Consider the following 27412-nt stretch of genomic DNA (forward strand, 5'->3'; position numbering starts at 1 on the left):
AAATACGTAACAGGTGACTTCAGAGCATCAGCCTCGGTGGTTCCCGCTTCCTGGGCGAGAGGCCCCTGCCAGAATCTTCTTGTTCTCTGAGCAGAGGCTGCCCGACTCACCTCCTCCTTTCCTGTGGTAACAAGGTGCCCTGTGATCTGAGCAGGGTGAAATCAGGCAGATGGGGCCCTCTTGCTGGGGTGTTAACGGTCCCCTTTGGAGCCTCAGGCTCAATGTGACTCTCTGACCCCCTGTGCCAGACCCACATCCCAGCACCTCACCCCCAGATCTGGTACCAAAACCAAGGCCAACAGTTTCTGTCTTCATTTAGCATTCATTTAGTCCCCTTGCCGAGTCTCTCCTCAGACCAAATGCTCTGACATCTCGTTCTGTCCTTTGAGGATGTCCAGTGTCTTTCAAACTAGGAAACTCTAAAGGTAAATGCTAGGGTTTCTTTGCTGAAAACTGAGGGTCATATTCATAGCAAACTGGGCAAAGGCAATCTTTTTTTGAGGGGGGCACATGAAAGGCAGTTCATGAAAGGCTCTTAAAGGTTTACGCTTCCCCCCTTTTAAGTATGGTGGTAGAATCTTACTAAAATTAAAAGACAAAATTTTCTTCTAGGCAAGGTATCCATTATAGTTAATAACTAGCTACCTGTCCGTAATAATCACCCTCCCCCCAAAAAAACAGCTAATGGTACAGAAAAAAACTTTTCTACAGATACATATATCCATCTGAAAGAAAACATATGGGGGCTTCCCTGGTGGCGCAGTGGTTGGGAGTCCACCTGCCGATGCAGGGGACACGGGTTCGTGCCCCGGTCTGGGAGGATCCCACATGTTGTGGAGTGGCTGGGCCCGTGAGCCATGGCCGCCGAGCCTGCGCGTCCGGAGCCTGTGCTCTGCAACGGGAGAGGCCACAACAGGGAGAGGCCCGCGTACCGCAAAAAAAAGGGAAAAATCTAATTATATTATACAAGGAGGCTAGTTGTCAAAAACGAGTTCCCTATGGATGAAGGAAGAAACTCAGATAAAAGGAGATGGCTCTGGGGTAGGAGGGGCCTGGCGGGGGCAAGGGTGTGGGAAAGCAGGTGCACTATACTTCCACCCTGAGGACACCTGGGCTTTGAAGCAGGTGTAGGAAGGATGCAACGTTAGGTTTCTGCATAGATAAGACAGCCTCATACATAAGCCATTGTCACGTTCTCTGATAAATGTAAAATATTTTGTTATTTAAGAAAATAATAAATTTGGGAGAAAAGTCACTTCAATCTGGCACAATCAGATGCTACTAAGACGCTACATATTCTCGAATGCAATGTGCCAAGGTTCACAGGCAAGTATGGTAAAAGCTTGCTTTATTGTTTTTAAAAGGAAATACACTTTCATTATACATACAAGCATCAACTGTAACCCAAACTAGGAAGTACCACATCACGTTTTGACGTGCGTCATATAATTACAAACTCTGATATAAATGGGTTCTGATAAGTAACATCAAGTGAGAAATAAATGTTTCACCGATGTGAAAGCGCAGGATTATGTCTGATGTTCCGTGTTCCTGCAGCATGTTACTGACTGAGCTTGTTTAATGCTTGTGGCATTTGGCCATCATTAGTTACCTCCCTTATGAGACTGTACATTTCTCAGGGACCATTTCATCACTCAAACCCATATTCCTAGAAGCGCAGTTCCCGGCACGCGAACGGGCTGACGGATGGACAGGACGGATACGTGAAGGGTGAGATGGGGGTGTACAGAGAGTGAAGTGAGGGGAGCATGGGGGCAGGATTTAGAATTCGCTAGTCTCAGGTTCAAAGTAGCAAAGCCGCAGAGGTGTGCAGGTCTCCACCCAGCAGCACAGAAGCGAACAGAAAGTTCTGCCTCTGTCTGGAGGCCAAACGGAGATGATTGGAACCACGCACTTCTGACCTCAGCTTTTCCCATCTGTGGGACCTCAGGCAAGTGACATGCCTTCCCCGAGCCTCCGTGCCCCACGTGTAAGATGTGGTGACAATGACACCTTTGCTACTGACTTCACAGGGAGTGGGAGGAATCAAGTAGGGTTATGAATGTGCAAGCGCTTTGGAAACAAATGCTCGATTTGAATTTTAGTTGCTATTATTGACTTTCTTTTCTTGTCCTATGTCACGGTTGATGTTAAAACATTCCATAGAGGGTGGAGGACAGAAGAGCAAGTTGGACACAGATCTGTGTTGGAAAGGAAGTCTTCTCTGTTCTGACCGATCAGCAGTGAGGTACACTCTGGACCAGAGCCACAGCCTCTGAAGCGGTCTCCGCAAACGTATTATTATCCCAAGCAAAGTGATTTCTGAAGTGACCATCCATGGTGTGATTGCGGCGGGTGATTCTCAGATGGCCCCCGATGACCCCACCTCCTGGTTTCCATGCCCGTGTGCAGCCCCTTAGTGTGGGCGGGACTTGGAGACTTGCTTTAAACAAACATAAGGCAGAAAAGATGGAAGAGGTCACCAGACACTGTGCTTTCATCTTCCGCAGTCTCTGGCTTGCTCTGGGGACGAAGGCTGCCTTGTTGGGAGCTGTGCTATGGAGGGACCCCCTTCCTAAAGGGGTGAGGCTGCCCTCCCGTGAACAGCCCTTGAGGAAGTGAAGCATTCATCCGACAGCCCAGGAGGCACACCAGCTCATCCGTAACCGTGCAAGCGAGCTGGGCAGGGCGTTCTGCCCATTCCCGTCAAAATGCCTGCAGCTTTGTGAAGGACCCCGAGCCAGAGACCCCACTAAGCCAGGCTGTGAGGTTATCCACGTGCTGTGTAAATCACTGAGTTGTGGAGTATTTGCAACATAGCAATAGATAACGAATACAGCTACCATCACTGCCTTAAAATCTTCAACATCCTACTGCTCTTCAGAGAAAGATGAAGACCAAAAGCTCAGCTTGACTTGCAAAGTCCTGTAGGGTCCGCTTCCAACCTGCCCTTCCAGCCTCACCCCCACATCGCTGTCACTGGTCCTGCAGTTACCTCACCCATGCCGCACTCCAAAGAGCTCCAAGACACTCTGCTTGGTCACTGATTACTTCACCTTGTACACAGTAGGCGCTCAAGAAACATCTGTTCCACGAAGGAACCTTGACATCTTCTGCGAAGATCAAGTGTCTTCATTTCTTTTTTGATCCCTTCACGCTCAGGAAGCACAGAAATAATCACAAAGCAGAAACATGCCTTTGAAATAGGCTTTCGTGTCTGAAATATGCTTTCGAAGGGGGAAGTTAAATAATCTTAATTTCATCTCAAGTTAGAATACTACACCACTCAAGAAGCGGGCTGCACACCTATAATAGATGAGACCCTGAAACGGTAACAAAAAACCAGATATTGCTTCTTGCAAGTAGGAAGTTTATAAATCTTTAGCTATATCCTATGAGAGAGCTATTAAGGGAGACTTGCAAGCCAGCATGAAGCTGAGCTGAAATCAACTTCTTCAACAGGAGATTGGATCTGTCACTGGGAACAGGGTCACTGTGCATCTTGTCTGACAGGAATCTACTGCCAAGCTGAAATAGTAAATATTTAATAGTTATTTAACTATTAAATAGTTATTTACTATTTCAGTAAATAACTGAGGAATTTGGCACTTTTCATACTGCACCAATAAGAAATGAGATGCACACATTGTTAAGGCTACTCAGGAACAGACCTAGTCAGAAGGAAAATTACTCGAACGTTCAATTAAGTTCTATTTTGCCACTTTAAATTTTTCACGAGGATTTAGATGCCTTTTGGTCTCACATAAGGATCAAAGAAATATGTTTTCAGGAAGAAAGTGTTCATTTCTTTGCTGCCTAGAGAAAAAGCAAAGCTCAGGTTATCGAAGACACACTCTGTGATCTTCAGGGAAGGTCTCGCTCGTCTTAGGGGAAAGACCCTAAGAGTCGTGGCATGAAGGTCTTCAATATCTTCTCTTTATCTCTTCATAACAGCCAGTCCTGGAAGGCCGGTTTCTTAGAAACTCCATCTAGCGGTTTAAAATTAAACAAACTTGGTCGGCCTTCTTGGCTTCTGGAACCGGGAGACACAAGGCTTCAAGTGTCTGGTGAAAAATAATGAAGTCTTTTGTCTTGTCTGAGTGAGGAAATTCTCCATTATGAGGCATATGTAATCCCTTCATCCCTGCTCCCTGGAGGAGAATTACAGTAGGGCATTTTCCTTTTCCCAGTTGGGGTTAATGTGATGCCCTCTCTACCTTTGAAAGTAAAACAAGCCTAGGACCCCTGAGGATGATTCAAATGTGGGAATATTCTTCAGCAAACACACATTCCCAGTTGCAAAAATATTACCCCTGGTTTCTTGCCAAGGCTTTGAAAAAAACATATGAAAGACTGACTCTTTTTTTTTTCTTCTTCTCTGCATTGCCTTTGTGCTGTGGAATTTCAATTGCCCCTTATATGACAGCCATATATTTATATAAAATCTTTTATGGAGGTTGAGGGGAGAGAATCATGTCTTAAGAAACTGTCTCTATTTTTCTTGACATTTCTCCATCTAAAATATTTTAAAATTGGCCCAAAGGTGATGGTTCTAAGAGAGATCTTGGAGCTTTATTAGCCTTTAAACACCACTAGTTGTTTATAGAAACAGCAGCAGGGGGTCCTCAGTTTCTTTCTTCTCCGTCTCCACATTTTCTTTCTTAATGTTCCAGAACGAGGGTGTGGGAAACCTGTACCTTCTGTAAGGAAAGAGAGAGGCCTGTGAGTCTTCAAATTATTTTCATCCGTTATAGAAAACTTAGATTACACGACGATACCATCTGGTATTAAACGTAATTACCATCTAAAGGAACAGCGGTGTAGCTTTGCAGGACACTAAATTTGAAGGATTTTACTCAAATCTTGAGCTGCACCTTGTCAAGTATTATCAGATGTGGTTAAGATAATGTAATCACATCAACAGACAATAGGAAGATAGTCCTTTAGTGGTAATTATGTAAAACGATGGCTGTAGAACTGGGTAAGAGAAGAGATAATGAGTGTTTCCTGGAAGGGGCTCTTAACTGCCTCCATGTAAGTGACAACGTGATCCTCGAAAGCAGGGACCCAGTGATGCTAATAAGTGAGCGCCTCTGTACCGGCCTTTTGCTGCGATGAGGGAATAGCTGCGTTTTTACCCCAGTTAAGTATCCCACTCCTTTGTGAGTCAGCCCAGTCCTGAGTACGGCTCTTCAATAGCAACAGTGAATTAGTTCCTTCCAATCTTGTGTTTTTTCATGAAAATGTTTTCATACGTAGACATGTAAATACACCAACAACCAGAACCTCTTGTAGACTGAAAAATAAAAGAAGCCTTACGTCTTATCATACGTAGATACCATACGTGAAAAAGAAAATGACCTCATGGGAAATCCATGCCTTTAGTGCATCTATCCAAATTCAGCAAATGTCTGAAACCCCACATCATTCATTCACTGGGGTTCGAATTTAGTAACCCTGCTATGGACTCAGAAAAATGTCAATTACAATGCAAAGGTTGAACTTTTTATTATAACAAAAGTGAAATTTTCCAAATATTGCATAAACCGTATGAACCGATTTTTCTAGAGATATGTATTCTCCTATATTATTTACTACTTTACCCTTCGATGATAAAATAGTAAAAGAAAAACCTGTTCAAAATATCTCCTTGAATTTGTTAGGTAAAACTTAATAGCAGCTCTCCTAATCCATAGTACTATTACAAACACTTTGGGGGCTTACCTAAAAATAACCTACAACTCATATACTATGTCAATGAAATATATTTTGATTACCACAAATCAGGTACTACCTAGGAAAACATCTTTAGAATGTATTATTTTACTACGTAAGGTCACGGAGGTTGACTAGACTTCTTTGTGGTGTCATTTCATAATATATACAAATCCCCGGGAATCATTATGCTGCACACCTGAAACTAATATATGTTAATTGTAGCTCAATAAAATTTTTTCTAGAGTTCAAGGAAAGGAAGTTTGGTTGTTGAAAGCAAAAAAAAAAAGAATATAATTATTTTGTTTCAATTAAGTTACATTTCGCCTCCTTGAAACTTTCACCGTTTTATGTTTTATTCAGATGCATGTATCCACAGATCTTATTGCCTCAGTTTATTGTTCTCTGAATACACTTAATTTCCATCTATCTACTTAGTCTCTGTATCTCCAAATGGTCTTCCAAACAATCTACAAGAGTTTTTAAGTATCGGAAAAATCTTAATAAGGAAAATCAACAATTAGGCAGCCTTAATAGAGTCACAGATAAATATTTACAATAATATTTAAACTAAATATTTGATTAATATTTAATGATTTACTAGTAATATATTCATACTAATAGCCTATGTATTTATATCTATAATACAGTAAATGTATTAATAAACATTTAATAAATCAGATAGTAGTAATAGTTAATTAATAATGGCCTATTAATGCCCAATACTCTCTTTTCTTAAAACTTCAGGTTAGGGCTTCCCTGGTGGCGCAGTGGTTGAGAGTCCGCCTGCCGATGCAGGGGACACGGGTTCGTTCCCCGGTCCGGGAAGATCCCACATGCCGCGGAGCGGCTGGGCCCGTGAGCCATGGCCGCTGAGCCTGCGCGTCCAGAGCCTGTGCTCTGCAACGGGAGAGGCCACAACAGTGAGAGGCCCGCGTAAAAAAAAAAAAAAAAAAAAAAAACTTCAGGTTATTCTTGCCAATGGTCATAAAAATTTGACCCAGTCTCAGCCTCCTTCTCGTCCTCAGGGTCTTCCTGTGCATCCCCTCCCACAGCTGGAGCACATCTCACTGAGCAGTTGGCAAGTCTGGCCCTGGGCTCTGGGGATGCTGCGCATGCCTTGCTAGCTGTGCCCAGAATGCAGAGCTGCAGAGAACTCCCACGACCTTATCAAAAATTGCTGAATTGCTGCGCTAATGGACAAAACAATCATTTGAAAAGGAGAACTTGCCCCATGGGAAAAAGCAGAGCGGGTAAGAGGCCCATGCTCTGCATCGTGAAGCGCTCTTAGACTCCCTGGTAATTTGCCCACTTCAGAGAACTGGCAGCTTGGGTCTAGACAAGAGGGGACAGAGTAAGAATGAACAGGCTCTTTCCCCTTTCCTCAAATTCCTCTCCTCACACAGCTAACGAAGTGTGCAGGAACAGGTGGCCTTCGGAGGGAATCTTTGGGATTTAACTTGAATTCCTTCCTCTAGAAAACTCCTATGATCTCCTCGGTCTCTTCATCATCAGGTTCACTGCATCTTCCAGGGGAATATGACTTAGATGCTCACATCCCAGAGAAGAGCCCAGATGTCAGTTCATCTGTCCTAGACCCTGGGGAGAGAGAGCTCGGAGAACTGGGCCCTCGAAGAGGCCAGTGGACCAAGAGAAACACCTTCATTGAGCCTACAGCCCATGAAGGACCACCCCCAGCTAAGCCCTCATCCACCCCGAAGTTACGGAGTGCCAAAGGGATGTGCACACCGAAGGTTCCAGGCAGGCATTACAACCCACGCAGAAGATGATGCCATGCTTGTCTCAGCCCCAGCAGTCACTGATCTACCCGTGGTGCCCACGACGGCAGTTACAGCTTCTGTTCAGCTGCTCCCCTGCCCTGATCACCAGCTGTTCTTAGCCAATGATCTTGATTTAAATCCCACTCACCATCACTCTTCCAGCCGCCAAGTCCATCAGGCTTGACTTGACCAACACCTGTGACCCCCCCACCTCTCCCTTTGCTGGTTGTCCCTGCGAGATGCTGATCTCTACCTGTTTGACTAGGCTTCCTGCCAAAGCCTAGGTAGGCTTCCCGCTTCTGAGATAGGACTGTTTGATTTCCTGGTGCAGCCAAGCGGAATGGAGAACTTGATAGCTGCCCTTAGGGCCCTACGATGATCACAGTTCTCCAAGCCCAGGACTTCCCGCCAGCCATCGGGGATGCCAGCCTTGGCTGAGGAATCTACGCTGTTAGTTCGGGACTATATCCACCAATAATCATCCAGCAAATGATTTAAACAAATGATCTGATGATGCCTCGAAGATGTTAGCCAGCCTAGCAAGGCTTAACTGAGTGTAAAGCTGCAGCAGATAGACTGCTTCCAGCTGGGTAAGCAAGAACCTTGGAATCAACCTGGAAAAAGAGTACACTGACGTATCAAAAGCATTTTATGCCCCTCAGATCTAGTCTCTGCTGGGCAACAGTGAAGATTCTGCACCACACCCTTGAGGATCAGCTTTGAAAGGTAACTGTCAATTGCCTGCCTCTCAGGGGCAACTGTGGGTCTCCCCTAACTTATTGCCAATAATGAAAAATCACCTACACATACCAACTCGTTTAATCCTCTCCTATAAAGCAGGGGTTATAAATTTATAGATCCCATTTAACAGATGAGAAAACGGAGGTGCAGAGACATTAAGTAACTTGCCCAATGTCAAACATCCACGAAGTGATGGAGCCAGAATTATAACTCAGTTTGGCTCCTGAGTTGCCAAATGAGTACTTGATACACATGCTCACTTAACTCCTATGAGGTCACCTATAGCCCTACTTGGCAGATGGAGAAGCTGAGCCTTCCCAAGAGTCACTGCTACTCAGGGCACTTAAAGCCAAGTGTGGCTGGCTGCAAATCCTGTCCTCTTTCCATTTCTACTACACTGACACAGCATATTCTATGTGACTGGACCTGGGACAGGAATGAGACGCCCTTTGTAGGTCAGTGTCAAGAAGGGCACAAAATTCCAGTCCAGAAATACATGTATTTGTAATCAATAAACATGACTGTCTTAAAATGATGAGAAAAACTCACCAAACGTATGTCATTATATATATATTTAATTTTTTAATAGTAAGTAGCATTCAACTAAATTCAAAAAATTATTAATTGTGTGGCAAGGAAAATTATGTCATCGATCCAAATATCAGAATACAAATATCATAGCAGACTGAGCATTCAGAAAGGTTATAAAGATCCATCCTAGCTAATGAGATGCTGATGGCAAACTACAAAAGAATGGCACTTTCTAAAATAATGTAAAAGGTTTAATTATTTTATTCTGACATTTCTCTATGTATTCAGCCTAGCAGGAATGATAATGTATTTTTGTTCAATTTCAGGGCTCAAATTAGAGAAATCTCAGTAGAGGGAGTGATGCTTTTGAAACGCACTGCTCTTTGTTTTGATTTCATCTGATGTGATGTAAAGGTCACTGCCTTTTGAAGGAAGCTTTCTTTAGTGGAGCTGAATGGTGTAGACGAAGTCAAAATAAGAGTGAATTTAATAGCAACCCTGGATTTTATCAGTTAGGTGGTGGGCCATCCTCTCTCACAACACTCTCCAGATAAGTCTGGCCCATTAATGCCAAATGAGTCACCTGCATTTAAGCTTGCGACACTATTCTCAAGTTCTGTAAAAATGCCCTACTTGTGTTTCTCATCAAAAGTGTTCCCATATAGATCCAGAAGTTCATTTCAATTTTCAAAGCAGACAAGTAATTTCAAAAAATAAGTAGAATACAAATTAAACATGATTATGTGTAGAAATCATTTGTGGACTTGAACTTCCTGTTCATATGGAGGTATATAGCACACTCTTCACTGGAATAATGCCGACCCTGTTTCAAATGAAAGATGGATATTTGGAAATGTGGGTCCCCTGAGAATTGAGACCCTTGGTAACCCCACAGCTTAATTATCAATACTAAGCATCAAGACCTCTCCATCAACATGACTTGAATATTCATTCCAGGAAATGAATGTCCAGGAATTTAAGGCCTTAACCGTAAGTACTTTCATTGTTAGCTTCAGGAACTTTCCAAAAATCCACTCATCCGAGCTGCAGAGTAACGGGCTATTTCCTTTCTCTAGATGACAACAGGTCATCAACTGGACAAACCAATTACGTCAGATTAACTGGTTCTCATCAAAACTTGGGCCAAGACACTGCCCAGGTAGGCATCAATCCTAAATATTTTAAGAATGCTGTTTCTAAAAATTAGTTATATTTATTTTTTAAAGGTAATACATATATATGGTTAAAAATTCAAAAGCATAGAATAGAACAGATTTCTGGAGTAGAGACGGCAGCCCAGAGTCACCATTTATTTTCCCTCTTCTCAGAATCACCCCAAATCAAGAAGGTAAGTGAAAATCAGAAGTGCAAACTCCATCTCAATAGCTGATGACTGAACTGTCATGCTGTAGAGGGTGGAAAGAGCATTGAAGGCAGTGGAGAGATGAAGGTGTGTCACCTCTTCCTGTCCACCAACCTGGGTGCTGCCCTCCCCCGAATAGTAATGGTTACCTGTCGATAATAACAAGTACTTGTTACTTGTTACTTGTTACCTGAGGAGTCCTAAACTCTTTTTTTTTTAAACTGAGGTGTAACTGACATATGACATTAGTTTCAGGTATACAACATAATGATTCAGTATTCATACATGTTGCAAAATGACCTAAACTCTTATTTGAAGAATTCTGCCCAATCTCAACCAGACCTCCCCACTAAAAACAATTAAACTCAAACCCCCAACCTTGTGAATATCCACCCCTGACCTATCCCTTCTGAGACATTATTAAGACTGCTGAACTGGTGGCTTCCCTCACATAGTAAGTATCAACATTTCACTTTGCTTCACCAACAGATAATTCAGATGACCTTTTGGGGCAGTCTACACCACAAAGGCAGATGAGAAAACGGAGGCTCGGATAAGTGAGTAGCTTAAGGTTATAGAAGAGCAGAGCCAGACGCTGGTCCAGGCCTCCTAACACTAAGTCCAGTATCCTGTGTTACACCTGGGGGACCTTGAAGATCATCTCCTCCAAACTTTAAACTTAAATAATTTCCCTGTTTATACAACAGTCCTCCAGATACCTTACATCTGGGATGTGTTTTGTATTGTTTTCCCCAAATGTTTGTTATTTTTTAAAAAGTTATTTCTAAGACACTAATATGTGACTAATGCCCACCAGTGATGGACTTGCCCAAATGTTCCAGCTCAGGTCTTCTTTCCATGCCTCCCTGGGGAGGAACCTCTTAGATGAAACTAAAGACTATAAGTCTATGAAAACAAAACACTTAGGAAAATCAAGAGTGACAGAAACAAGTCTCTACCGGACCTCCCTTTTGTATCAAGGCAGCCCTATCTATTAAGATATCGAGTCTGCACCTCCTGGTCTTAAAGTTCTTTCCTTCTTTCAAAGCCCCCTTTCAAAATGCAGATGGTCAAGGGAGAGGTGACTTCTCCCCAAGCTTTACTGAGGTATAACTGACAAATAACATTGTGTACATTTAAGGTGTACAACACGATTTGATATTCGTATATATTGTGAAATGAGTACCACAGTAAAGTTAATTAACACGTCCATCTCCTCAGTTACTGTTTTTTGTACTGTTTTTGTGTTTGTGTGTGTGTGTGTGTGTGTGTGGTGTGTGTGTGTGTGTGTATGTGGTGAGCACACAAGATCTACTCTCTTAGCAAATTTTAAGTATACAATCCAATATTATTAACTTCAGTCACCATGCTGGACATTAGATCTCCAGAACTTAAAACTGGAAACGTGTATCCTTTGACCAACATCCCCTCATCTCTCCTACCTCCCAGCCTCTGGCAATCCCCAATCTCCTCTCTGTTTCTTGCAGTTTGACTTTGTTTTTAGATTCCACGTGTAAGTGACATCATATAGTATTTGTCTTTCTGCTTCTAAGTCACCTGGCAGAACTTCCTTAACAGAGAGAAGGGGGAGGCCTGGGGGAGGAGAGGGTCGGTGGGAGCACGGAGACCCTGGGAGAGTGCTGGAAACCTTCCTTCCTCTCCAATTTGTGTAGGGCTATTTGAACCATTGGCCCCAGGTGACTGTAAATGTTTTCCTTTTCTTTTTAATTTCTCTTCTCTTTTTTTTTTCTTTTTTAGTTGTTGTTGTTTCTGCTCAGGTACTCATAAATTTTCTCTTTTTAAAACCACTTCTGTACTTTTAAAAATCAACAACTAAATGTTCCACGCATAATGTCAATTAGCAGTAAAGGATGTATTTTCTAGCATTATTGTATATGTGCTTTAATATAACTTTGAGAAAACATTGGGGAGTCTCACCCGTCCAATCCATTCAATGTTGTGACCCTGCGCACCCACGAAGTGAGTTTTTATTGCCAAACCCATCAGCGAATCTGTCAGAAGTCTGATCATTATTTTTCAATTCAAATAACATGTTAACACAGGTCCCTGTGACATCCATGTATTGCTAAGGCCTAACTCTAAAGCAGATGAAGTCTTGGAAGGAAGTTTTCCAAAAATCTGTCGCTTGGATGGACAATAACGTGCTGCCGATGGGGCCCTCGTTCTGGGAAAGCCATGTGGGAACAGCCCCTGTGTTCGGCCACCCAGAGGACTGGACATCTCAGACCAGTGCACCCTAGAGCTTCACCTTTCTTTTGGGTGGATGGGAGCACCACCTTTCTTTTGTAAACTGGGAGAAGGTGGGTAGGAAAGGTGGTGGAAAAGGGAAAGTGGAAGGGCAAGTTTAAGAAAGGGTTCACAGGAACGGGGGTGTATGGGGGTCACCTCCTTCCAAGGGTCCCTGTCTGCCTCTGCTCTGAAGGTCTCTGGGAACCTCTACGGCACCTTCTGGAAACGTATTCTGGGCAGGTCAGTAAGGTCACTTGATTCCTAATCTGGCAGGTAGACTCTGGATATTAGGATCTCCTCGTGGGTAGTTTCTGGGTCCTGGGGGTGAACCAGAAATCCAGCACCCAGCTCATGACCTGTTTTGTGTGAGCAGGGAGAGTCTTCAAGACCCTAGGGACTGACTGTGCCATTAACGTGTCTAGTACAATTCCAGCTGGATAAAGAACCTGGAGGACCACGTAGTGTTTGAGGCCAGCCTCGTGGTGTTATCTGATGGTAACGCCAGGATTGAGCCAGTTGGAAGCAAACTGAAGTTGGTTCACAGGTGGTTATGTTTGCTTAGAAGCTCTCCTTTCTCTATTTCAATGAGACCTTTCAGTTTCATCTCATCATATTCTTCGGTGATAATATCTAAGCCCCAGAAATATTTATTCTCGTCTCATAGAAGGGACTCCAACACACACTCAACTGTATGCATGAATCGTCAGCCAACATAAAGAATAAATACACAGAATCCTGTCTCGATGAGTTAGGATTGTGTCTAGCATACAAATTTCAGGTAGTGTTACAAAGTCAAAATAGTTTCTCAAATCATATCTATTAGCCTTATTTCCTCATTCCAGTTATCCAAGTTATAGTGATAGAGATTCTGGCAAAATGCTTCCATGACTACGCTTAATAACTCAGGTGGAGTAGAAGAGAATCAAACTCCTTCCCTTTAGCACAGTTTGGACAGGGCTTCCTACTACGAATTTATCTATTAACCTTGTCAGCCATTCCACCTCCAGCTCCAATATTTAGGTGTATTTCTTATACATGTCTGTGTAATACAGGAACGAATAAATTATATTCCAAATACTTATGCATTTTTAGAATGATCATGTTACTTTATATTAAAACATAGTCTTATAAAACATAAAACACAGTCTTATAAAACATAGTCTTATAAAATACCCTTAAGTAGCTAGCTTAATTTTCCTTTCTGATACTTCAAGGCAGATTTTAGAAAGTAGCATTAAAATTATGTGCTTATGCTTATAAGCATTCTAAAATGGATATGCTTTTGATTCTTATAGATTTTAAATACATTTATTTTTAATAATTAAAAAGCTTTCCCTTTTACCATATTCCCCTGAGATTGTGATTTGTCCTTCAGAGATCACAAAAGACAAAATCTGTAAAAATAAAAGTTATTTTCATCTTTCTGTAAATGTTTATACTTATAATTTATGTTTAAATGCATGAAAGAGAAAAAATGGCTGATTGCACTAATAAAACATTACTTTTTCAGGAGAGACATTAATGATGTGTTTGACATTATTTTTAAGTACACAGTTACCCAAACCTACTCTGTAGCAGAAAGTATATATTGATACTCAGAAAATTACTTCATTATTTTAAAAAAAGCTCCTTTTTGCTTAACTTAATCCTATTTGTATTTAAATATGTATCAGTGTTAAACAATGTTACCTTAAAATTTTAGTGACTGCGGTCTCCTTTTCTAGAAGGTTCCTCGCCCTGATGCTGAAGACAGACTTGCGAAGCTGTAAAATCATGAGTGTGACTTTAGTTTCAGAATGTAAAGGGGAGAGGGAGGAGATATGGGGATCTACGTATATGTATAGCTGATTCACTTTGTTATAAAGCAGAAACTAACACACCACTGTAAAGCAATTATACTCCAATAAAAATGTTAAAAATAAAAAAAAGAGTGTAAAGGGGAAATATACTGACAAATCATTACACACACAAAACAGAACACTATGAAAACAATACACATGAATTTTTTTCATCATATGATTGATTCTATCGTTTAATTTTAATTTCTATCTTTACTTTTATTTGAATAGAACTGTAAACAAGCTTGTGAGGCCACGTGTCACAGCTTTGGGGGCGACACACTGGCTATGCTCATTGGTAGTAATGTCTCCTTACATCCGAATAGGGTTTTCAGTTTCCAAAGAATTTAATGTTGCAATGACTACTGGACCCTTATTGCCGTCGTTTAGTAAAATATTGTCTAATCCACATTACATCTGATTCTGGGACCCAATACTAATCTGAATGATGAGTTTAAGAACTGTTTTGCCTATAGACATAGAGACAAATGAGACAAACTTTCAAGGTTTCTTCCTCCTTGGCGACGATGAAATTAACCCAGGAAAAAGGACTAAGAAATAAAAATCCTGGAGGCTGGCTACAAACCAGAAGATACACTCCACAGACTCAGCTCTGTACTGCTTGATAGTTACAGAAGATTGGTGACAGGTGTACAGGGATCCAGGGTGGGCAGGAAAAGGGCAGAGAAAGAAGAGAGACAACACCAGCCTGGGAAGATTCAATAACTAGGAAGTGTAGCTGCAGACCTCAGGTACTTAGACAATGTCCCATTCATTTTGATCAATAGATTAGACTAGATTTCCTGAGCACTTAGTATGATTTTAGTGACTATTGGAGAGTCATGAGATTATCAGTAAAAAGCAGGGTACAGTAGCTAGTAAAATGCTAGGTGCTATGCACCATAGAAAAGATAAGGGGGGCTGCAGGGCTCTGGGTCGGGGAGAACTAGGTGTGTCTCAAATAGTTAGCAAAGATTTGATTGAAGAAGTCGTATTGGGCCTTGAAGGATAGTTAAGATTTCTACAAGCAAAGGAAGCAGTGGGTGAAGGACTAAAGCTGGAAATGTGCACAGGGCAGATTAACTTGGTGCAAACTACCTGTGCAAGTGCTGAGCTAGGCGGTCCTTTAAGCAAGGAGAATGGAGGAAACACTTTCAAACAAAGTTGAGGGAGGAAAATCAAGCAGGAGACAGAATAACTCTGTATTCAGAAAAAATAGACCATCCAGTTTCTCTTGAACAAGAGATAGGTAACTTGAGGTACAAAGTCACAGAGCCCCAATCTGCAAACAAACCTATAAATGAATGCTATGTGAACCCATGTGGCCATACTGCCAGAGCTGGGAAAGTGCTGGTCATCACACCACAGCTGGCAACCTACATAGCATCGTCACTAGCAAGAGAACTTTCCTATTTCACAGCAAATCTGTAATGAAGGGAAGGATCACTGCACACACTGGCAATTTCCCTCACGTGAGGAGAGGTGGTACACTCTTTTGTTTCCAATAATGAAAAACTGAGCTGGTTTCATTACTCACTACAACTCTTGGGAGAATAAATTAATGTGTAGATAAGGAAACTAGAATGGAAATCATTTTTTTCTTTTTGAAATTATATTTTCAGGGTAACACACAAAAGGCTGTTTACCATGATCGAATCATGAAACTTTCTTACATCTTCTCTCCTCTGCTGACGAGTGACTTTGTGTGTTGATTGAACCTCCCCGAGGTGACAGGCCATCTCCTGAGGAACATTGTTTAGAGTCACTTTGGAGATAGAAGACTCAGCTGAAAGTGCTCACCAGTTATGAAAGGGCCCAGGCTACAGAGGCCCCGGGAAGGCAAGTTTCAGGAGAGAACTGTGGATCCTACACTTGCTTCATCTTCAAAGGACAAAGACAGGCCTTAGCCGTCTTTCCCCTAGTGTAAGGAGATGGTCTGAACTCAATCACCCAGCTTCTGCCCCTGTAATTGGGCAGCTGACACTTAAAACAGTGTTCTTCACGTTGGGAAAAACCTTTGTGGACACTGGGGACAACATGTGTTGTATTGTTTCCAAATTACTTCTTGCACTGCACATGGTTTCTAAAGGGCTTCCAAATCTCCTTTGTCCTAAACTTGAACCAGGTAAAACAGAATACGCTATTAATCTGTACCAAGGAGTCCTTGAAAACTTCTTTTGTAACTAACAACAGAATAGGTAGAAGAATAAACACCGTAATAGAATAACTTCAATTCAGGTTTGGAATATTCTTGAAAGAAGAAAGGAGATATCTATAGCTATCTATCTACCTAATCTATCTACCTACCTACCTGTATTTGATAACTTTGATATGTATTTAGAAACTGTTCTTTCTGCTGGTAAATAAAGAAGGCCTGTAGTGACTGACTAGTTCTCCTATTTCTTTAGTAAAGCTTCGCGCAGTTCTTTCAGCCGACAGCACCAGCTACACTGCTCTGCAGTGCCCTCTTATGGCTCCAGAAGATACTGACAGGACCTGAAATAATGATCAAAGCACTTAAGGAATTACAGCTTATGAAAGGTGTAACTGTTCATTCTGGATATAAACCTATCAGAAATGCAGGACTTAAAAAGAAGGGTATGGGTGACATATTTACATAGCATTTGAATTGAAAAAAATAAAAGATTAGTTGAAAAACCTCTTTCTTTGGGTGATTTTATATTTGCAAACCTGATACATTCAGCTCCACAAGATAACTGTTCTGTGACTGAATTAATAATCAAAAACAAAGACATTAAATTTAAATGTTCAAACAAAACATAAGTGATTTTTTTAAGTCTTAAAATTTTAATTTACAAGATTGTCCCAGAATTGTGCACTTGAACATGGAATTCAAGACCCTGGAACTTCAAATCATTTTGCATAGAGTTATCTGTGGTTGAATACATTGGAGCTGAAGGGCATAGCAATGGACGGGTCGAGCCAATTTTCTGGCACTGCCTTTAGGTGTTTTAATCTACAGGTTCCTCTTTTTTTCCCCTTTACAGTTGAAGATCCTGGGCCATTTGACCCATAGCTTCCTGGAGCCTGGTTTTGCTAAGTGTACATTCATGGTATGGTTCACCATGTTCTTCTGTCCTCTGTACTTTCTGCAAATTGGCAACTGGATTCTGAGTTTCATCACACTCAGGTTTGATCTGAATGTGCATCATGTCTGGTTGTCCCTCTTTTTGTGATGTTAACAGTATTGATATTCGTTGCTTAGATGACTGATTCACCCAGTTTGTAAAACTGTCATTTTTTTTCATTTATTAGTTGGATTACTTTTATAATGAGGCACCTCCCCACATGTATTATTTGGTTACTCAGTAGTTCAATTCATAAGGAGAAGGCAAGATACATGCTTGATTCTTTACCTGTCTATAGGATAGCATTCCCTCCCTGATTCTCTTTTTCTTGTAACTTTTGTAGGGAACTTGACTTTGATGGTTTTCAGTTGCTCATTTTCATGCAAAATTTGTTTTCCTGCATTTCCAATATTTCTCTCCTAACTTCAGAGCTTCCTCTTCTGTTAGAATACAGGGATCAAATGTGGCAGCTTTCTTTCTGGGATTTCCTGGCTCTGCTTTCACTCCCCCCTGACACTACCAGTTTTATCTGGATCTGCTCTTTCCTTTATCACTCTTGTTATTTTTGATTCCACTCCTGGATGTTTTTGTTTCTTTAATTAATTAATTTATTTTTGGCTGCGGGCTTCTCTAGTTGTGGCACACGGCTTAGATGCGGTATGTGGGATCTTAGTTCCCTGACCAGGGATCGAACCTGGGCCCCCTGCATTGGCAGCGTGGAGTCTTAACCACTGGACCGCCAGGGAAGTCCCCTGGATATTTTTCTTTAGTGTAGAGGGAAGAGGGTGTTTGCCTGTTCCCAGAAACATGTGATGCCCTGCAACTAACCTTGGCTTCTTCCCTACAGTGCTGTGTGTTATTGACTGAATGTTTGTGTCCCCCCAAAATTCATATGTTGAAGCCCTAACCCCAGTGTGATGATATTAGGAGAGGAGCCTTTGGAAGGCAATTAGGTTCAGATGAGGTCATGAGGATAGAGCCCCTATGATGGGCTTCCTAAGAGGTAGCAAGTGTCCTGTTGCTGGCGATCAATAAACTGCTTCATAAAACCTTCCCTTTGCAAAAGAAGTACACATACGTTAAGCATTATTAATGAAATGGAGCAAGGGATGGCATTTTGCAGTGATGCATTTGCCCGAGCTAAGATAAAGCAGTGATAAAAGTTCACAGAAAATAAGACATGTCACACCAAAAGGTATTTAGATTTAATTACAAATGTAATTTGCAAAATGTTTAATTCAGAGGAAAAAATCTGCTTTTATCTTTATTATCTCTTTCTTCCTGCTGTTTCAGTGTTTTGTTGGTTGATATTTTTCTAATTACCTGAGTTGAATACTTGGAAGATTAATGTCAACATTTATTCCTTTATTAAATATGCATTCAAGGCTATGATTTTTCCTCTAAAAATGCCTTTAGCTACTTCTCATAAGTTTGATATATATTATGTTCATTATTTTTCAGTTCTAGATACTTTTTATGTCCATTGTGGTGTCTTCTATACTCCTTCAGTTATTTGGAAGTGGTTTTAAAATTTTTAAATGTGTAGGTGATTTTTGTGGTTGTTATTTGGTTTCTAATTTTATGTTGGTTTATATTCAGAATTCCTTTGTGGTGTATTAAGTGGTCATGTTCTATAAATCATTCATGTGTTCTTGAATCAGAATGTATATTCTTTAGTCATTGAATGAAGAATTGTATAAATGGCCATAACGTGAAACTGGTAAACTGTGTATTTCAAGTCCTCTAAATCCTTATTCATTTCCTCGGCTGTTTGATCATGTGTTGAGGTACTATATTACATATTACATATCTTCAAATTAATCTTCATAGGTAGTATTATTATCTCTTTTTTACAGATGGGAAATCTGAGGTTCATAGAAATTAGGCTGTCTAAGGCTACCCAGATAATAAATTGCAGAATTATGATTAGAGTTCTGGATTGTACAGCTTTTCACTACATCATGATGTCTATGTAAAATGTCACAGTATTTTAAAAGTATTTTTAAAAGCAGTATTAAAAAGAAGAAGTATAAAGAAAAGAATTTTCCAAGCTATACTGTAATAAAACATTGTCTGCTTGACTTGGAAGATTTGGTTTGCACATATAACATGCTCTTACTTCTCTCAACTCCTAATACAAAATCTAAACTAGCCAATTTTTTTCTTTGTTCTATATATCCATAACTGATTTTCGGAATAACAATGCTGAAGCATGAAAAGAGATCAATGACCTTTCTAACCCATTAGAGCCAGGATGGTTTATAGGATTTATATTTTACATTTACTGAATCCTTAACAGGGATCCATCACAACTTTTAGTTAACCAGAACAATAATTCAATTTATTCAATCACCTGGGAGTAACCACAAACCTATCAGGGAATATTAGATTCTTTTGGGATGCTCCATGCTTAGATCTAAAGAACCATCTTTCACTCTAGTGATCTTCAAAATGAAGCCATTAATATTTATTTGAGAAAGAAAACCACAAACATTATAAATATTCAGCTAATTTTTCTGATTTGGAGTTGTTAACAGTACATTTCTGTTGCTAAGTGGGAAAAAGTTTGAGAGGCCTTATTTTTCTTTTCTCACTTTAAAAATATTAATAGATTGATATTAAGTGGGAGAGAATTCATAAAAACATATGACCATTAAGCCCCAAATCATGGTCCAGTGAACAAGGCTTGATGAATGTCATTTCTGCTGGAAAGGTATAGTGTAATTATTATAACGAGCCACTTTATTGAATAAGTCTCCCACATAAAACACAGTAATTGGAACTGAGCAATTACTTAAAATTACACACGTTGAAGGTGGTACCTCATTTATCTGTATTTGAATTTTTCATGCACCTGTGAACTGAAAATTAATCCCAAAGTGCATACGACAGATCCTGTGCATGGCAAGATGTTTCCATAAAATAAACTTTTTGCAGAATTGACATTATGCTTAGAAAGAAAGAATTTTAAAAACGTGATTAGTGTTGGTGGCAGCAAGATTAAAATAGTCCTATTACAATGTATATAAAGGTGAATACCATTGTATTAGGAAGGTGTGTTAGGAAGGTTTGAAATATGTCTTAGAATATGACTTTTGTAAAAAGGGAGTTTTAGATGATGGGTCAAGATTTCTGATCTTAAGTTATTTCAACATCATAAATTCTGAATCCTGAGAAAATACCAGGCAGGAAAGTTAAAAATATATATAAAGATGTACGTGTACACGCACATATGCAGACATGTGCACACACACACACAAACCTCCCAAATCTTTACTCTTCCTTTGGGGTCCAGGGCACCCCATACATGTCAGTCCCTGCTCTGTGTGTGAAACATCTTTTTGTCTTTCTGTGAATTCCACTAGATCATAAACTCCATATTATAAGGATGGTGTATTCCTTGTCCACTACATTTTCCTCTAGTCTAGCACTGTGCATAGTTCAATTCTGAAATATATTGAAAGAATGAATAAATTTCTTAATATTAAAAGATAGCTCTGTGTTCTACCTTTTTTTTTTTCTTATGAAGTGAATACTTAAAATAACAGATGTGAAGCAGGTAAAACTTACAAAGGAGGACTGCTTATTTTGAAATGCCTCTATTAACTTGAGATATAGGACAGTCTTGTAAAACTAGAAACTAAATGATTGGAAACTTCATTGGCTTGGCTTTTTGGCACTTGAATTTTATGACTGTGCTTTAGTCACTAATGCTTGTCATTGCAGAGTTGGTCAAATCTCCAACAACTTATATCTCAGCTAAACAAGGATAATAACTGATGAGGCAAAGCACGAGGGGAAAACATTATCTTCAATTATAGAAAAAAATTAGATATGTGTATATATAGTGCTAACTGGTAATAAAATATAATACATGCTAGGGAGATTTAGATTATATAAGTAAAAAACAAAATGACTTCGTGGTTATAGTTCATATAAACAGAAAGACAAAGACTGAAAATCTGCAGAGATTAAAAAAAGATGAGTGGATTTATGATTCTGGGAGAAAATGACAGATGCTTTTAACCAAGCAGTTGTTTGTGAATTTAAAATCCATGGCACTCTGATAGTACAAGGAGCAGCTACTGGTCTCCAATTACAATTAAACTGTATTTGAACTTCAAATCCAAAGAACAAGAATGCCAGCAGAAGCATCAACTATAACACATTGAGACTTAATGGAAAATACAATTTATAAGTACGACTATACTCAAAGGGGAAGCATGTTTAAAAAGTAGAGCAAAATGTAAATTTCAAAGATAGGTTTAGCTGCAACCTCAGCTCTCCCAGACCTGTTTTGGAGACTGTACCAAAAACACTTGATCAAAAGCCTTCTATATTATGTATAAAAGATGCTTAATCCTAGACTGATTTACTTTTGACTCCCAATAAATGTGCACCTAAGGAATGCAAACAAATTACATATAATTCCAAACTAAAAGTGATCACACAATTAAATATTCTGAAAAAACAATCATTGATAGGGAATTCCTATTCTCGTGTTAGTTGAAAGCAGCAAAATGTGTTTTTAACCCATAACCCAGCACACTGCATATAAAAGTCCTCTAGAAATGACTGTCAAATGAAGACTGTGCACATAAATGCAGCCATATTTTAATTTGAGCTCACAAACGTACTGCAAAGATCAATAAAAATGAAAAAAAAGTTGTCATTTAAATGATGCATCTCCATTATTACTGTGAATAAGTGGGCAATCAATTATCTACTAAAGCATTTGTATACTAAAGAGAGAAGTGGTAGGGTTTTCATACTGGGTTTGATGGACACACTTCTTCCCTCCCTGGGACCACACTACTTTGTATCTTTGCAATACAGCTTCTGGTTAGTGGTAGTAACATGTAATCTGCCACTCTTCTCCTAGAGACGTGTCTTGAATGGCACTGCAGAGATGCTAAGCTATTATTTTAGAAATTTCTTTCAGAAGAGTAAAAGCCCAAAAGATGAAAACAGGCTCTTCTCTTTTTTTTAAAGTGAGTTAACGTTCATCCTGGAAATTATAGATCAAGCTGAGCAACTTGCTACACGTGGAGTTACTGGAACAAACCATCAAATACTCTATGATTACAAAGAAAATTATAAAATGCTGTACGGCAATCAGCAAGGTTTTGTGAACAGTAAACCTTTCCAGAACAATTTAATTTACTTCTTTACTTTTTTTTTTTTTTTTTTTTGCGGTACGCGGGCCTCTCACTGTTGTGGCCTCTCCCGTTGCGGAGCACAGGCTCTGGACGCGCAGGCTCAGCGGCCATGGCTCACGGGCCCAGCCGCTCCGCGGTATGTGGGATCTTCCCGGACCGGGGCATGAACCCGTGTCCCCTGCATCGGCAGGCGGACTCAACCACTGCGCCACCAGGGAAGCCCTAATTTACTTCTTGAGGCTAAGACACTAGGTAGGCACGGGGGTTGCAACTGAAATATCATCAAAAATCAGACTAAAAAAAAATCAGGCTCATGGACAGTAAGGAAAATAAATCAGTAACTAACATATTGTGCTCAACTAGACTGTCACATCTGAAGGCTAATTTAAGTAAAAGTAATTTTTCTTGATTGATGAATATGTCTATTTGCTGAATCTGACTTCATGGCATGGTTTAATTAAAGTAACTTTTTTTTTCTTTTTTTTATTGGCTGTGCCGTGTAGCTTGCAGGATCTTCGTTTCCAAACCAGCGATTGACCCTGGGCCCAGGCAGTGAAAGCATCGAGTCGTAACCACTGGACAGTCAGGTAAGTTCCTAAAGTAACTTTTCTTATCTGGTTTGATAGGCACATATCATATGCTATGCCAGGTGCGATGCTAAGCATTTAACATATATTATTTAATTCTCACAACAAACCTTAAAAATAAGAATTATCTCTGTTTATAAATGAGGATTGGAACCTACATCATGTAATCAGTATTACTGGTCTTAATGACTATTCTATTCTGCTTCTCACAATCAGTTACATTAAGGAGATCATGCTGTCCATATTTTCCACATGCTTCCCTCCCTGCTTGGAGCAATTTGTCCTCTATGGCTCAGTCTTCCTTCTTCTGCAGGAAGGACATAGGGGGTTCTGTCTCATGCTCCTGTAATAGTTTTTACTTTCATCCATTCACACGTGTTTCTCCCCATTAGACTAAAAGATTCTAAAGGACATAGTTCACATCTCACTCATTGTTGAATTCCCATAGCCCAGAAGAGTGCCAGACGAATAACAGGTGTTCCATAAATGTTTGTTGAATGACTGAGTGACTGTTGAAGACTTATGGAAATGTAAAGGGTAAACAAAACACAGTAATTACTTTTTTGTTTTCCTCCTCATTTTGTACACGTGTTAGCTATTAATTATGAAGGCTTACTATGGAACTTTCTATGTGTTTGGCAGAAAAGAGACAGGTAAGAGAGAGAGCAGACATTGCTCTATTGTTAGAGAAATAAATCCTCACTGTTCTTTATCATATGGGTTCTGATTACGGTTCTGAGAAGTGCAGGGATACAAGGGGGTGACTGGGACAGCCCTCATCTCTCCATCTGTCTCATGCTGGTGTGACTCTGTGATGGGCCCTCATGTTCCCCAGACACGGCAGATTCTGACCCCAGAAGTGGCTCCCCAGCCAAGACAGCAGGGCAGAAAGACCAGGGAGGTCTGTCAGAGACAGAGAGAGTCCTTAGATCCAACCACAGTGGAAACCTTGACGTTGATGAGATGATTCACTTGAGGACAGAGTGAGCTGCTTTTATTAACAGGGTTACTGGAAAGCCAAGTTCACATCTCAGTTCATGCAAGCACTCTACTTAAGGAATTGAGGGTTTAATTCCAATAATACAGAGGGAAAAAATGAGTAGAAAACCACTGCCCGATTCCCTTCTGCTTGGAAACTAGTAAGACTCCTCGGAAGATCTGCAGGTTTATCCTTTAATCAGGAGGAAAGGGGACCCCTTGAAGATGCCCACGGGGGTGTAAGGGAGTGGAAAGGGAAAGAGATGTGGGAACTGGCACTTGGGAATGCCTTTTCTGTGGGGTTTGGAAGGACACCCCAAGGGAAAAGAGGGACCACACTGTTTGCTGTCTTTTTCCTTTAGGATCTGAGCAAACCACACAACGCTTTAAAGATGTTACAGTTTTGTTTGCTCATTGCTTACAGAGAAGGACAGGTATTTTAAACTACATGATAAAGGTAATCAGACAGGGCTATTTTTAAAAACATGGTCTTTGCAAAGTGAGGTTGCCATGGGAATTCCTTACAGTTGTTCAAAGCCAGGGTAATTACTTGAGAAAATCTTGCCTAACATGTGCTTTTGTGTTTCCACGTTGCTTAATCAAACAACTCCACCTCCACCCCTCCTGGCTTTTGTTGTCAGGTTTTCCCCTTAACTTGTGATGTCCAGGTTCCTGAGGACTCAGTGTTTTCCTTGGCAAGAGAAAAGTGAGTCCCTCAAGTATAGAGGGTGTCAGAAGTTTCTTCCTGACAGGTAGTCGTTAAGAGAAAACTTTTATTTTATTGCTCCTTTGTTCACATTATTAGAATCACCAAAAGCCAGCCTCTCTTTTTCTTTTGATTTCTTACTACTCTTTGGGGAAAACAGCCTCTGTTTGCAGGGGGCCAGGAGAGTTTCTTCACGCAGAGTGAAGGACCTTGCTGTCCACTTGATAATGACTCGTATTTCCCAAGGCAACTGGGATGTAATAGAAATTTGCAAGTGCTTCCCGAAAAATACTTTATCAGGGGAGCTAACGGTGGTGTGGTCTCTGTTCAGGATTTTTCTCGTGTGTTTGTGTATTTTTGCTTTTAAGTGGCTTTGGGGTTTCTTAAGAAAAATGAAAAAGGCTTGCCATATTTAAAAATACAGATACCAGACTGCTTTCTCCTCGATTCCTACTTCCCTTAAATCCTTACCACTGAAATTCATTGAGTGGAATTCTCTGTTTTGGGTTTCCCTGGCCCAAAGCCCTCAAGGATGACAGATCATTAGTATTTATAAAGAACGCCAGGAGCTCAAGCTGGAAACGGGATGGTGAAAGGAACTGTTAAGTCTACTTTCCTAGCAGCCTGAGAAAAGTCAAAGCTTTAAGAATGGGTGGCAGCATGGTAAGTCTTTTTTGCTGCTGCCCCAACAGGGTAGCTTCTGCTGAGATGAAGAGAAACTATGTTCCCTATGTGCCCCTTTCCAGATGCTGAAGGCTGTAAAAAGATAAACAATATTGTTCTAACTGTGGTTTATCTACATATGGCCAATGAGCCTGACAGGGGATGAAGGGCAACTTAACCATGGCCGATCACTGTCCTTGTATAAGACCATGTATTGTGTGTTTGAATCAACTGACTTTATAGATGGGGGACGGCCCACAGTCTCCAAGAAGTTCTAGTCTCTTTAGAGCTGAGGGACTTGGATCCCGCCCCCAGGATCAATGTCTTTGCTAGTTCATTATATTTTAGGGGATTATGAGAGAGACAAGTGTAAGATAACAGAATAAAGCTATAATTGTTATATTACTTTCAGTTAGTTAAAAATAACTGTTAAATGAGAATATAAAAAGAACCCACAAACAAAGAAGGATGAAAAGTCCCCTTAGACACACCCCCCATCCCACTCACCTGCTAAGAACCTTTTTATTTATTTTTTCTCACCAATTTCAAAATATTCTGTTCAGGAAATGTAAGAGACATCATCTTTTCCCTTGTAGAGAGAAAATTAAATTTCACAGACTAAGATTTTAATTTTGTATTTCCAGTGGGATATCGTTACTCGGGATTTAAAAAAGCAAGTTGTGGATTTGCCATGTTGGGCATCCATGATATCGACTCTTGGCACTCTTCCTGGAGAGGGCTGGGTGCAACCTGAGCCCAGACTGGGGCTTCACTGCACACCCTCTGGCTTAAAGTTCTGCCTTTGAAATAAATTTAGAAAATAAGCCATCTGTGTTCTCATGTGTAAAATGCAATTTCAGAATGATTGTCTGAAACCAGGCCATTATCCTCCCACTTGCTTATCCACTAACATAGAAACTTTTTGCTTCTATGCCTTGTGCACAGTATTGCACAAACACAACTATGGGGAAGGGACATGACAAGTCTAGTGACAATTCTTTTAGAAGAGTACAGTCTTCTGAACGTCTTTAAGGAGAGGTAACAGTATTGCGTGCGTGTGCCCCTCTCCACACACATTTCATGATTGTTTCACTCAAACTTTAAAAGCAAAGGATGATCTCAGTTGAAATCAAATTAGTGGCCTGAAAGATTAAGCAGAACAAATATTTCAAAACACAGAAGAAAAAGAGAGATAACAATCATAAGAGAAAAGTAGGGGGAAAAAAGAAGCAGATGGAAAAGTAATAATTGAACAAATAATAAATGAAAATTTCTTATATTCTTAGTTGGCAAACTGAAAAGACTCCCCAGTTTGGGCAGTTCTGATGATAAAAGACATACAAAGTATATCCTGGTAAAGTTTTTGCACTCCAAGGAGATGTAGAAAGTCTTACAAGCTTCCCAAGAGAAACCAGAAAACCAACCAACTACCAAAGAAAAACCGAATTACTTTCACATGGAAAAAAAAAATGACATTGGCATCAGACTTGTCATCTACAATCTTGGAATCTCTAAAACAGAGGAATAACATCTGTAGATAACAGAAAGAAAAGAAATAAATGAAAATTCTTGAGTGAGAAGAGACACACTATAAAGGAAATCATTATCATCATAATTGAGAAGAAAATCACTCAACTACAGCAGAGAAACAAGGAATCAGGGAGTGATAAAGGGCAGAAGTTCATTTCATTTGGGGAGGAGATGGGAGAAAAGGAGGAGGAGAGGAATAAGTAAAGGTCCTTTGCAAGGGTAATTTTTGGAGAATGGGGAGAAACAGAATCTTGGAGCATGAAGGAGCTGCTATTTTATTTTCACATGATAATAGAGAAATATGTATTTGATGATAAGTCATAGAAAAAAGGTGGCAACAATTTAAAGGATTAAAATAGAAACTAGGACTTTCAAAGAGAAATACTCGCAAGTGAATTAGATGCTTTTGCAAACAAACTCTAATGTGTAATCTCTTTCACAAACTCTGCTATTGATCTTTCATTTTCTAACTGTAGAATCT

General features: G+C 40.2%; 1 protein-coding gene across 9 annotated transcripts in view; it reads right to left on the bottom strand.

Moving 5' to 3' along the window:
• NALCN (sodium leak channel, non-selective) overlaps positions 1 to 27412 on the bottom strand; it is a 294176-nt gene that overhangs the window by 51617 nt on the left and 215147 nt on the right. For all 9 annotated transcript variants that reach the window (XR_004346630.1, XR_004346629.1, XR_004346631.1 and 6 more), the window contains one exon: positions 14071 to 14144. Coding sequence is in view for 5 of the 9 variants with exons in the window: in XM_032610834.1 (XP_032466725.1) it covers positions 14071 to 14144 (74 nt within the window). In the remaining 4 variants the exon portion in view is untranslated. The remainder of the gene's footprint in view (positions 1 to 14070; positions 14145 to 27412) is intronic.

The sequence above is a fragment of the Phocoena sinus genome, chromosome 18, assembly GCF_008692025.1.
Source record: "Phocoena sinus isolate mPhoSin1 chromosome 18, mPhoSin1.pri, whole genome shotgun sequence".
NCBI classification, from domain to species: Eukaryota; Metazoa; Chordata; class Mammalia; order Artiodactyla; family Phocoenidae; genus Phocoena; species Phocoena sinus.